Here is a 13,705-nt window from a genome sequence, read left to right on the forward strand (position 1 = left end):
CAACCTACCAGAGTCTTTACTTTCTCGATTCCTCTAAGGGAAGGAAGGCATGCTCTTAATATGTCAGTGAGCTCTTGTAACAAATTATACCATAACCTAGTGGCTTTAAATAACAAACGTTATTTCTTATGAGGCTACATGTTGGCTGGGTCATTCTGCTGACCTCGGGTCGGCTTACTCATGCATCCGGGGCCAGTGAAGGTCAGAGGGGAGTTCTGCCGGTCTAGGTGGAGGTCTCTCACATGCTGGAGGGTTGGCTGCTGGTAGGCTAGGATGGACCTCTTTCTCTTCTGGGTCTTCCAGAAGGTTAGACAAGAGCTTGCTCATGGAGCAGGCTTAATGTTCTGAAAGTCACGTGGAAACTGTAAGATTTCTTGAGGCCCAAGCTCAAAACTGGCACGATGTCCTTTCCACTCTTCTCTTGGCCAAAGCAAGTCACAGACCACCCAGTAGGGGTGGGGAAATGGACCCTGCATCTCGATGGGAAGAGCTACAAAGCCACATTGCAAAGGCATGGACACAGGCATGAATGAAGAATAGAGGCCAGGTTTGCTTCCATTTATTACATCTAGCAACCAATAAGCAGAAGTGCCTGTGAAAACCTCCAGTGGAGCCTTGGTCAAGGCCAGAGGCCATTGCTTCTCTGCCATTGGTGGGGCCCTCTGTCAATGCAGTCTCCATGGTAGGAGGTACATTTCACCCCACGTGGAGGTCAGGACTGCTGTGACCGATGCGGTGAAGGGGCATCAATAGTGAAGCTCCCAGCAGGACAGCAGGGGCAGGGTCCAGGAGCTATGAAACCTTCTGATGGGTGGTAGAGAGCCATGCGGAACATGGCTGAGAGCCTGCCCACACGTAAGCCCTCGCCAACACAGTCAGCCAGGGGAGATGAGAGTGCCAGAAGGAACTGGAATTCATCTCCCGGCCCCAAGACGTCCTGGGCAGGGAGCTGGAGGACTCAGAGCCCAGATGGTGTTTTTTATCTTGTATTCCAATTGGCGGTGGAGGCTTTGGAAGAGAAAGGAACATATGGGAATCGAACAGCTGGCTAAGTAGATGCAATCGAAGAACAAGACTTGGTTTTCTGGACTGTGGCTTAAGATGGGTTCTTGGCTAGGACCTAATATTAACTGTCTTACTATCATGAATTTGTACAGAGCTGAGCTGTTGAGAAATCACTTCCATTAGTATGGTGCTTAATTCTCACTGTGCATTACCTGTGGTTGAGAACAGTGGATTTACCCTATTTTGCAGTTGGAGTCAGAGAACAGAGGTCCCCTGCTTGGGATCCTATGGCTGGTAAGGTTCGGGACCAGGTCTGGAATCTAAAATCAGAGCTCATTTTACATTTCCACCAGCTTCAGTGAGAATGGTTTGGAGCAATGTTTTTCCCTTTATGACCCACAGACAGAGGTAAATTTGTATTGAGACTCAGGATATATCTAAAGGCATAGTAATGTGTGTGTGTGTGTGTGTGTGTGTGTGTGTGTGTGTGTGAAGTATCTGTGGAAAAGACCAGAGGGAGATATGCCCTGATTCCCAGAAGGAAATAACTAGAAAGATGGTCAGACCATGTGCCCGGGACGTCTTTGTATAAAGGATGCAGAATGGGGAGCTGTCCATTGTGTTTCCAGATACTCCCATGCGCCCAGCCTGCTGCCCCGCTGCCCATATTCCAAGCTGTGATGTCACACTGTTTTCTCTGTATCTGCTTTCCTGCTCTCATCCTTGGTCATGGGGTCTCTAGCCTACCCACTCCTGTCAGGACAGTTGTCCTCTAGAGCTTTTTGTAGGGTATGGCTACTGTGGTCCCCCCCACCTCCACCCAATGTCCTTCCCCCTCTCCAGCAACTCGCTCTTTGGTTTAACAACCCATCAGTGGGTTGAGATCCACAGGTCAGGCAGTGGGAACTGTCCTGTTTCATCTGTTGGGACTGCCTTCTTCATAGTCCTGCCAACCCCACCATGGCAGAGGGGACGTGACCCAGGCTGTCTGACCAGAGTGCCTACTTCTCCCAGGGCAGACCTGGACCCCCGATGTGGGGCAAGCCCCCCCAGATCTGACCTCTGGGTATATTCTTGTTGTCTGTGCCCACCAGAATCAGACACGAGGAGCTCCGACTTGTGGGCAGTAGTGCCCACAGACGCCCAGCAAACATGTGGCGCTGACCGGCCGGCCCCACGGGAGGACGGGTGCAGGCGTCTCAAGAGCAGTGCGCTGTCCAGGAGCTCCCATGAAGTCACTGCACATCCGCGCATGAGGGAGCATAAGGCGGTGTTGGTGGTGGTTCCAGCCTCAGGGCCTATCACTTCCCACCCCTGCAGTGGCTGCTGGCTGGTCCTCGCCCCTGCCCTGGCTGGGTGGGTATGTCTGGGCCTCCTGCCATGTGGCTGCAGAGCCAGCAACAGGGTGCATGGTGGCAAGGTTGGGGGGGTTGGGGGCTCTCTCAGCCAGAAGCCCCCCTGGAAGGGGCCCTTCCACCCCTGCCCTAGCCATCGCAGCGTGCTTGGGAGAGAGCTGCAAGTGCCTTCTGCACGGTATCCGCCTGCACCCTCCCACCACTCTGACGGAGACCATGGACCCTCTCTGACAGCTAAGGAAAGTGAGGCCATGTGACTTGCCCCAGTCCAAGCTCATGGGCTGAGCACAGCCCCTCTGACTCTGAGACAAGGCTCTTACACACCTCTGGTGTCCCTAGAGTGTGGTGGCACTCAAAAGTTGTGTTGAAGAGCCTTGGGCCCAGCATCGAATACTCTCAGATTCCACAGTGAGAAAGTTATTTGCCTACAAGTAATCTTGCAAGCCTTCTAATGGCTTTAAGGAGAATGCCTTGATTTGGTGCTAGAGTGTGTTAACACCTTCACCATACTTGCTAATCCCTCTTCTTCTAACGAAGAAGCATCTTGCCAGGCAGTGGTATCATATTAGGGTTTAATAACATTATTTTGACTTCATTGTGTTTTCTTGTACTCATAGTATGGAAAATAAAACTCCTTCTCATTTATGACGTGAAAGCTTCCTGTTAGGTATACTCTAAATAGATGTGAAAGAAATAGAAAAATAAATTTTAGGCATAAGTTAAAATTAACTAGTATTTGAGAGTCTGAAATGGGAGTGATGGTGACAGGAGTTGTGTTGCGGGTGCTGAAATCAGGAGGACATGGGCAACTACAGACCAGCACGCTGCTTCCTCATGCAGTCAGGAGAGCGGCTGGGTACCGTGGGGCCATGCCCAGGGTGCCAGCCAGCCCACCGCAGCTGGTCCTCATGGCTTCTTGGCTCAACCCTTCCCTGTGTGGGGACACACTTCAGCTGGATGGTCAAGATGTGGATGTTGGCTTCTGGGACCTCTAAGCTGCATGCACCTGCCATGGCCTGAGGATGGGTGGGCCAAATGCTGACTCTGGGGGGAAGTATCCGTTTTTTCCAAATCCTAGGGTGCTTGCTGAGGTCCTGGAACACTGCCCACCTCTTGCCCAGCCCACTCCCTCAGTCAGAATCTTGATAATTATGAAGAACTGCCTATCACCCTCCTAAATATAGACTTTTTCCAGACTCTCCCCCGTTCTGCCTGCCTTCCCTCATGCCTGGGTTAATCAGGACTGTTTTGGGTGCTTAGACAAAGGTCCTGGGGTGGCTAATCTAACCAGGATGGAGTAAACCTGTTGGTTACTCATCAAAGCCATCCCTTCCATGTCCCCCTGTTGTGTTTTGTGTTGTTAGAGCCCCAGACCTGTCTGGGTGCTCACTCTCCCCCAGGAAGCCCTGGGCAGAGGTGGGTCTTAATTAGTCTAAGCCAATCACAGTAGTTCCATTTCCCTAGCCAGTGATTGGCTTAGGAAGAAGCAGGTGGCCCAGTTCTGGCCATGGAAATGTGAGGTTGCCTCTGCAATGCCTGGAATTTTGGCAGCCATCTTAGCCTCATGAGGAACATTAGTCTAAGGGAAATGTGCTGAGAATGACAAAGCAGAAAGATGGAAGGCTCTGGGTCCTGGGGCTTCTGTTTGGGTAATATATCTGATAATATCTCAGATAATATCTGAGCCACTTCTATTTGGTTTTCTGCTCCTTGCAACCAGAAAGGCAACCCAAGTGATATACATAAGATGGGCAGGGAGCCATTGACCAGGTGCCAACACCCAGTTCTCTGTCTGCAGCTCTCCTTCTCATTTGTCTCTGTCCTCATTTCCATTCTCCTCTGAGGGGGCTGGTGTTCTCTTTGGTCTGCTTTTCTGTAACCCGAGGGCATGAGAATGGGTGTAGGAAGCTTATTTGGTCACGGGGAGGCCTAGAACCTATTTCTTAATAGGGATTCCAGTAAATATTGAGATCAGGGCCACTCTGGCCTGGGCTGTGAGCCCAGCAGTTGGGTCAGTGGTCTCCAGCTTCTTCTTCCCCCCCACACAGCACAGTGTGGACACTTCGGCAACCCCCAACCCCATTCCTCATTCTCCCGGACCGTCTTCCTTCTGGGCTACTTCTCTGGCACCAGGACAAGGTCAGGACATCCCCTGACCTAAGCATTTCTTTTTATGGTGATTATTTTTAAAAGTGGTATAAGGTTTTTCTATCTTCTTATCCAATTTTGACTTTTTTTTTTTTAATAGTTCTTCCCATGGGGTGCCTGGGTGGCTCAGTTGGTTAAGCATCTGACTCTTGATTTCAGCTCAAGTCATTATCTCAGGGTCGTGAGATCAAGCCCTATGTTAGGCTCCGTACTGGGCGTGGAGCCTATTTAAAATTCTCTCTTTCTCTCTCTCAAAAAAATTTTTTTTTCCCGTTTTGGTTTTACTATTTTTTATTTGTTTCACTAGGTACTGGGGTAGGAGATTCTGTGATCTTGCTTCATTTTAGTATCTTTACCCCAGTTCAGCTTGGCTCGCCTCTGCGGCCCCCTCTTGAGCAAGCCACCGGGTCACAAGCCACCAGGAACACTGCCAGCTCAGGCGAGCTGGGGGTGGGGGTGGGAGGTGAAGGTGGTGTGTTATTGCAGGATAGATCACCTGCCACGGGCCCTGTGCCCCTGGACCTCTGACTCTGAGTTATGGAACACTTTTCTTTGTGTTTTTGCTTATTTTGAAACAAAGTAAGACTCTGTGAGAATAGCTTAATATAAACTTTTACTGTGTTAAAAAAGAATGAAGCCTATTTATGGAAAACAGTTAAACACCATAGATCAGATCAGATTAAGGTTTTCAGAGTCAGAAAGACCTGGATTTGAATTCTGGTTCTGTGTTTTAGCTGTGTCATTAAGTCTTCCATAGCTTATTTAATTAAGGGACAGAACATGGGCAAATTACATCATCTCTCCTAACTTCTGATTCCTTCTCTAAAACATGGGGATAATAATCCCAGTATTTCTTCAGCTGTTATGACAAGGATTAAAAGACATCATGCATGTAAAGTGCCTGACACAAGGCTTGCTTGGCCCTACATGAGGCGGGAATGAATGGTTGTCACTATTTAGAGCAAGACAGAAAGAAATGCAACCCTCAGGGGTACTTCTGTGCATAACTGCTTACTTTAAAATGCTTGTCCCTAACCATTGCTTGATTCAGTCCCAGGTTTCTGCAGACGTGAGCAAGCTGAACGTAACAAGATGCCTATAAGCCCCCAAGATTGGGCCAGAGTCTGAGCAGTTCAGCACATTGAGGGTTGTGCAGCAAACCCCAGCTCAGCATGTTCACACTGGAGTTTACCACTGCCCCCGGCCCAGGACTCCATCTTTCCAACTGCCTTAGCCTATCAGCGTTTTCCGTTCCCCAGTTCTCGACTCTAGCAGGTGGGCTCTTGGCTTTCCTCCCCCGCCTCTACTGGAATGCCCGCACCTAATGCACACCATCTGACCGAGTGTTGCCACTCCCAATTCTTGAGTGTTGCTTCCTGGCTCAGAGGGAGAACAAGGCCCATGGTTTTTTTCTCCATCCCAGTGCTAGGCATACTACAGGTGGTTCTGAGCGTCCTATCAGCCGAGCACTCCGTAGGCTTTAGGACCACCTTATCCAAGAGAGTCTCCTTTTCACTCCTCAGCTTCCCCTCTTTGTTTCATTGCAGTGCCTGTCGCTAGGGCATGGGAAATATTTACCACTTGTTTGGATCGGAAGGAATGTAAGCACCACAAGGACAACCCCACCATCTGTTTTTTCTCTGTTCTGTCCCCACCACCTGCAAGAGTCACTGGCACATAGTAGGTCTTCAGCAAATATGTGTTAAGTGAACCAAGACCCCAGACAGCCCACCACTATGAACCTTTGGTTACTCGTTGTAAGTTGGATTCCTACAGGGAGTCACAGGACTCTTAGGTATGAATGCACGTACTTTACTAAATGGGATAAAGTGGGGGTAAAAGAGATAAAGGGATAAAGGAGAGAGGGAGAGAGGGGTTGGAGAAGCAGAGACAGAGAGAGACAAAGAACACACACATACACACACACACACTTGCACCAATTAATTGTATCCAGTGACAAGTCACCAGGACTTGCCTCAATACCTTTTTACCTGTCTGATGGTCTAATCAAAGTCGGCCTTCCTTAATCCTGCTCACCATCCCTCACATTGATCCCGCACCAGAGAAGAGAGACGAGCACACATCCGGGGGCAAAGAGAACGCAATTAACAGCCCTGTGGCTTCATTCCAAAGCTGTCAGCCAGCAGTTTGCCCTAACTCTGCAGATTTTTTTTTGTCCTCTGGGCTATTTCTCTTCTCACCTCTCCTTTCTGCAATTCATGTTTTGAACAGTAAGCAGGCCAAGAACGTATAAAAAAAGCTATGGGATTACACCAGGGATTCCCAAACTTTTGGAAGTCATGGAAACTTGGTTTTTTTAAAAAAATCATGACAAATGGAAACTTTACAGTTACTTTCAGAGGTAGGAAATATTCACAGCAATCCTATCAGGTTCAGAGAGGTAAAGACAGTTGCTCAATGGCACACAGCTAAGCAGTAGAGCTGGGATTTGAACCTAAGCTCCGGCTCTAGGCACAGGGCTCAGGCTTTCTGTGCTCAGGACCACTGCCTCGGCCAAAGGGAGTGTCTGCAAGGCCACAGTGTTCTCACCTGTGAGCATCAAACCGGGACTCCTGGAGGATGGGTGGCAGAGACAGAGCAGGTGGGGCTTCCAGACCTGGGCGTTCTTCCTGGCTAATCCAGAGGGACCCTGGTGCTCCCTCTCAGATCTGACTTCCAGGGTCCTCTTAGAGTGGTTGTCAGAGCTTGTACCCAGAAAGGCTGAGAGGTAGCACTTGATGTTCTCTTGCTGGGCTGGACTAAGACTCCTGTTCAAATTCCGTGGCTGATCTAGGTGGGACAAAGGGTTAGGGACCAGTCTGTGGATGGTGAGAAATGATGCTTTAGTAAGTGGGATAAAGTTGGGTGGGAGGGCAAAGGAAAAGAGGGAAGGTTGAACTGGAGTTCAGGGGGCAGGCGGTCCAGCTGACATGGATGGTGGCGGGACGGGCTGGGGAAGCTCAGGACATGAGAACCGGAGCTGGGTATGGGCTCTTCAGAGACGCCTGTAGTGTGGCCAACCCCGCCCCCCCTTGGACCTGCAGCTTAGACTTCGCTGGTAGCAGTCCCCAGCTGTCCAGGATGAACTTGGTTCCCGCCACTGCAATTCAGCCCAGGTACTCCTGGAGTAGCAGCTGGCCAAGGCAACACTGCAAGCCAGCCCTCCCGTACCACCTGTCTAGTCCCCCCACCTCCCCGGGTGGAGGGCTGGGGTTCAGCCTGTGCACCGGGCACTGCAGGAGTGGGAGATGAGGAGCAACAAACACGGCAGAGGGGTGCTGGGGCCACCTGGCATGATATTGAGGCCTGTATCACCAGAAGGGTCCCCCATTGCTCTGGAGAAACCTCTGGCCTTCAGCCTGGGAGGGTTGGTGGGGGGGCGGGGGAGGGGCAAGCAAACATCTGCTGGAAGAACCTCCTGTGAGGTCTGCATAGTTCCATAATTTTCTGCCCCCCCCCCCCCGAGAGCATTCTGCTGCGTCTTTCTCCGTGGCCTACAGCCCCTTTGCGTCCTGCTGGCCCATCAGGATGTCAGTGGCACTGGGGGTGGGAGGAGTGCAAGGAGATTGCAGAGGTGGGGGCCAAAGTGGCCACTGGATGGCATATTCTGGACCCATGGGTGGGCCAAGTGTGTGCTTGCTGTACATGGCCCGCTACACAGGCAGGGAGGACAGCCTGCTAGACATGGGCTAAAACAAATGGCTGCCTCCTTCACTCCTGCCAGGAACCCTACCTCCTGCCTGTGCCTTTGCAAGTTGGTCTGTGTGGTGGTTAGCGGAGCGGAAAAAGATGTGGACTGAAGGCCCCTGGGGGCCCTGTAACAGTGGGGGCTCACCGGGGTCCTGGGGAAATCTGTCTGTCAGCCAGCTGTGGACTTGGATTAGCTCACAGGTGCAGTGGTGGGAAAGAAAGGCCCCTTCCCCAAGACATTGTTCTCTAGTGAAACAAGAAATGCATCCATATGCTCTCTATTTTAAAAACAATAACAAGATTCCAGATAAACCCAAAGTCCCCTGTGACCAACCTTTTTCCGCCAAGCACTCCCCAAACTAATTACACCTATGGAGCTAATGGTTTTCCTTCCAGACTGTTAGAGATGTTCCTCCGTGTTGATCCATGTAGATCTGGATTTAGTGTCTGAATTGTTGAGCAATATTCATCGTGCGATTACGCAGCATCTGAGCTACTCCCTGGGTGATGACACATGGTTGTTCCTAACGTCCTTGTGTAGCATCCTGGGACGTGCGTCTTATGCATCTGGAGGGGGCTCCGGGCCCCACAGTCACCCCAGAAGTGGCACTGTTGCTCCTGAGACACACACGTTTTCATGGGGCCCGGGGTAACGCATTCCTTCAATAGCACATATCATCAAACCAATTTTTGCCGGTTACGAGGGTGAATGAGACACTATCTCGTGGGTGATTTGATTTGCATTTCCCTGCTTACTAGTAAGGCAGAGCATCTTTTCTTCTGTCAGTTGGCCTATCTATTTCCTCTTCAGTGAATTCATATCCTTTGGCCATTTTCCTATTTGGTTGCTTATCTTTTCTTATTAACGTGATGTGTTGTTTATATATTCTCGACACTCCAGGATAGATTTCTCTGTGGAGAGCAGCCTGCTGGAGGCCTGTGAGACCGGTGAACGGCACTGGCTGTGTGGGGCTGCTGGCTCGTCATTAACCAGAACCTCTGTGGTCTTTTTTTTTCTTCCAGTTTTGAGATGTAATTGACATCCAGCACTGTATAAGTATAAGGCATACAGCGTAATGGTTTGGCTTACATATATTATGAAATGATTTCCATAATAAGTTTAGTTGACATCAGCAGCTCCTATAGTTACAAAAGAAAAAAAATGTGTTTTTTTCCTTGTGATGAGAGCTCTTAAGATCTACTCTCCTAACAGCATTTAAATATATCCTACAGCAGCGTTAGCGACGGTCACCATGCTGTATGGGACATCATTGCAACCTCTGGTCATTTTGACTGACCTTCTCCACGGAGAACCGGGTATGGTGCAAGCTATGGTCACGGTGGAGGTGGGGGACGTAGCGGGTCCTCACTGGAGGAAACAGTCATTTCCTGTTTTGAGTCTCACCTATAAATGGATTTCCTATTGGAGAGAATCATCACTCCTCAGGCAGCCTCCGGAGGTGGCTGGTTCTGTGAGTTGGGAATCCAGCACCAAAACTCAGAAACATGTAGGATGGCAGACACAGTATCTCTTCATACCGGGCGAAGGGGAATCCACCTCGAGAATGGGTGCTGGGTGGAGGGGAGGCAGTGCAGAGTGAGGGGACACCACAGATCCTGTTGGGAGGCTCTCCAAGAGCACTGGGGTGCTGCCTCCCAGCAAGGAAGGGAGCTCCAGCTCACACAGAGGAACCTCCCTGGATTCCACATAGGGAAGGCTGTGCAACCTTTTGAGGGGTAGAGACTCTTGCTCACTGCTCTTCCTCTCAGGAACCAGACTCAGGCAGGAATCAGCAGCTGGTGTGGCTGGGAGGCTCCTCTGAGGGCAGCGCCTGGAGGGGGACACTTGGGTAGGGGGAGCAGTTGGGTTGCAGGCAGTGCAGCCTTGCTGAACCCCCAGAGCTCTGGGGCCGGACTGGGCTTCAGCTTTGTCCCCAGCTGAGGCAAGAGGGCTGGGCCTTTTCATCCCTGCATTGCCCAGGGGAAGGGCAGGCTTGGCAGAGGCGGCTCCTGGAGGCGGCTCAGCAGCTCGCTCTCCTGACAGCTGGGGACTGGGAGCCTCAGTCTGTTGGGGACACACTCCAGTGGGTCCTATCTCACTCAGAGCAGAGCCTGAGTCTTAGCAGCTTTCGAGCCAACAGATCTTGCTGGGGCTGCATCCTTGGCCTCTGCTCTTCCTGTTTGCTCTTTTCCACTTCACTTAATTGAAACTGTCCCCTTGTCCTTCCTGGAAAGTGCCAAACATTTTCCTGCCTTGAGCTCTGGCCAGAGTGTCCCGTCACTCAACCCCATAAGGGCATGGCTCCATTCCTTGCCCTCTTCCATCCCCTGAGTGTTGGAAAATCTTCTTCTCAAGGAGACGTATCCTGACCACCTTACTGAGAATGGAAATTGTTCTCCCAAGTATCCCTGTTCTCCAAGCCCCACTTGGTGATTGTCCACAGTGATTATCACCACCAGACGTAGCTCAACATTTTTCAGATCCTCTCTCCCCAGGAGGTCAGAAGCTTGATGAGGGCAGGCATCTTTGTCTCCTGCATTCATCCCCAGGTCCCAGGTGCCCGGCACTGGGCCTGGCTCACTGCAAGCTCTCCACAATGCCTGCTGATGAATGAATGAATGAATGAATGAATGAATGAATGAGCAAACAGAGGGCACAGCAGGCAGTGAATAGACTCAGATTCTTCTGCAGCCCAGGAATTTGCTGCATCAAGAGCCCCTATGCAAAGGGAGCCATGCCTGGAAGGCAGGCCAGGCTCTTTGAGGAGGACTCATTAAGGACAAAGCCATGCAGTACACCTGGAATAAAAGTTCAGACTAACAGACAATCAGACGTTCAGACCAGGGCACGGGCCAGGCAGCTACACTGAGCATACGAGAAACCATTCACAGATAAATTTGTTCAGCTAGTGTGTGGGAGCTGGGGAGACGGGACTGACCACCCTCCCAGGTCCCTCCTTCGTGCCGTGGCTGACCACACCTGAGAAGCAGATTCTTACCTCTTCCAGATGAGCAGCAAGGTACAGAGAACCCACCTTTGTTATTTAAAGGGAGATGCCTGCAGTTGGCAGACCCTCTCTCATTAGTGCCCAGCCTTTCAAATGCTCATCTAGCTGTGCTGTGGAGGTATTTTATAGATGTAGGTAACATCTACAATAAATTGACTCTAGTAGAGGAGATTATCCTGGATGACCTGAGTGGGCCTGATCTAATCCGCCAAAAGCTCCCACAACAGAACTGAGATTTCCCTGAGGAATAAGAGAGTTTCCAGCCTGTGCTTTCTCTTATTCTGCCCTACGGATCTTAGATATGCTTGGCCCGCTCCCACAACCATGGAAGCCAGTTCCTTGCAGTAAATCTCTCCGTCTCTCTCTGTATATGGCACAGTAGGACATAGGGTGGATGGCTCCCATATTCTATAGAATTTTGGGGGGAGTCAGAGAGCCAGAGGGTCTGACTTGGAGAAGGTACTTCTCAGAAGGCAAAGGCTATTGTAGGGGATCAGAGAAAGCATAGCCAGGGATAACAGTGGCTTTAGGGGGAGCATGGGTCTGGGTTTGATATTCTGGCCAGCGCTATTCCTGATGGAACAGAGAAAACAATCCACTTCCCTTTTACTTGGTGAACGTGTGTGTCTACACTGCTGTCTGCTCCATGTCATAGGGCCTTTATTGGACTGGACTATCATTTGTTTATCTAGCTCTATCAATCACATCTATCTATGTATCTATCTCTATCTACATCTCTCTGCCTAATCTCTCCTGCTGGTTCTGTTTCTCTGGTAGAACTGTAACTGATGCAGATGAATAATAAAAAAAAAAAAAATTAAGGGGCACCTGGGTGCCAGCTCAGTTGGTTGAGCATCTGACTTTGGCTCAGGTCATGATCTTGGGGTCTTGGAGTTGAGCCCTGAATCGGGCTCCCTACTCATCAGGGGAGTCTGCTTGTCTCTCTTTCTCTGTCCCTCTCCCTCCTTGTGCGCTCTCTTTCTCTCTCAAAGAAATAAATAAAATCCTTAAAAAAAATTTAACTTGGAGAGGGGGCTGTGAATACAATTTACTCCATTTGGTTTAGACAATTTCCCACGACATGCTTTGTCAGGACACAATCACCAAGGTCCTGATCGGGGTAGAGCTGGATATCTAAGTATCTGTGCCTCAAGCAAAATGGCCAAGGTCATAGATCTAGATGGCACAATCAGTATAATAGTTGTCTAGAACACAGTTGACCAGCACAGGATGGGCAAGGGCACAGCGTAGAAGCTGAGGTGTAAATGGACAAAAGAAGGTGTTCACGGAGGAAACGGTCAGTGTCCATAGTTTCCCAGGACCTGTGTGACCAGTCCATAGTCATGAAGACAAAGCCAGAGGAAACTTGCTGTCCAACATGTCATGGACAAGAACATAGTCCTTGAGGGCAAAGCCAACGAAGACTGTGTAGACAGAACATCACTGGCCAAGAACATGTCTTGGGAACACACAGCCAATGCCAACAGTGTAGACAGCTGCGCAGGATACTCATGACTATTGTGTGGTTGGGAGACAGTTGTACTTGAGATAGGCACCATATGTGCTTATGCTAGAGGTAGGCTGTGGTTTATTTTTCTTATTTATCCAAGAAGCTATTTTTGTTCATTAAAACCTAGTTACTCGCTGTCTCTAGCCAGGATCCTGGAGTGCTCGCTTGGTTAATTTGAGCAAGCAGAGCTTTGACGAAGTAATTTTATTGTCCTCTGGGATTGGCCAGCTTATGCCAAGCCTCACTCTTTCCATTGAAATGGAGTTAATTTTCGCTGAAATTGCTTCTTAGCAGACAAACACATTCCCCATCATTGAGGGCTTATGCTTCTGCAGCAGTATTATCCCTTAGCTTATACACCCGGGCAGTGCAGGAGCTATGCCAAAAACAGATAGGGTCTCCCTAGCCTGGGGGTGGGGTGGGGGGAGACAATGGAGGGGACAGCAGCACCTACTCAAGCCCACATACCTGGTTAGAGTCAGCCACTAGCATACACAGGCAGAGCCCCCAAGTGCCCAGCTCTGTGCTTAGCCCAGCAAGAGGATGCAGGGGGCCCGGGGCTGTGATTCCTACCTGCAAAGAACTCAGTGTATTTGTTGAGGTGGGATTTAGACATAAGACTCAGAAATGACATGGGACAAAATTAACCCAGGCTTTGGCTCTGGTCTAGGATATGGGTGAATGGACCCACCTTCTGTTGGGATGTGGAGTGGGGCAGCCTGAAAAAGGAAGGGAATGACCCTTGGAGGGACCTGCTGTTGGGGAGCCCTGGAGTTTCTGGTGAACTTTGGGGAGGGGCTGCAAGAATGAGCAGGGGTGGAATGGCCTGGATGAGGGGTCCAGTGGTGCACAAAGACAGTGTACTTCAGAGAGGTGGTCAGACCAGGGGCAAAGGCCCGCAGTGGGGTCATGGCCACGATGTTTGAGCCAGCATCTGAGTCACCAGCAGTGCCAGCATCTGAGGCATAAAGGGGGCCAAAGGTAAGAAG

The 13,705-nt window shown here is 50.3% G+C and overlaps 1 protein-coding gene across 1 annotated transcript in view; it reads left to right on the forward strand.

Annotated features, from left to right (window-relative positions):
* The first annotated feature begins 833 nt into the window (after positions 1-833).
* The window catches only part of LOC113916034 (proline-rich protein 20E-like), a 74,486-nt gene continuing 61,614 nt past the window's right edge, over positions 834-13,705 (forward strand). The window contains exon 1 of the mRNA XM_027581884.2: positions 834-855. Within this exon, the coding sequence (XP_027437685.2) occupies positions 834-855 (22 nt within the window). The remainder of the gene's footprint in view (positions 856-13,705) is intronic.

Source organism: Zalophus californianus, chromosome 1 (assembly GCF_009762305.2).
Source record: "Zalophus californianus isolate mZalCal1 chromosome 1, mZalCal1.pri.v2, whole genome shotgun sequence".
Lineage (NCBI taxonomy): Eukaryota > Metazoa > Chordata > Mammalia > Carnivora > Otariidae > Zalophus > Zalophus californianus.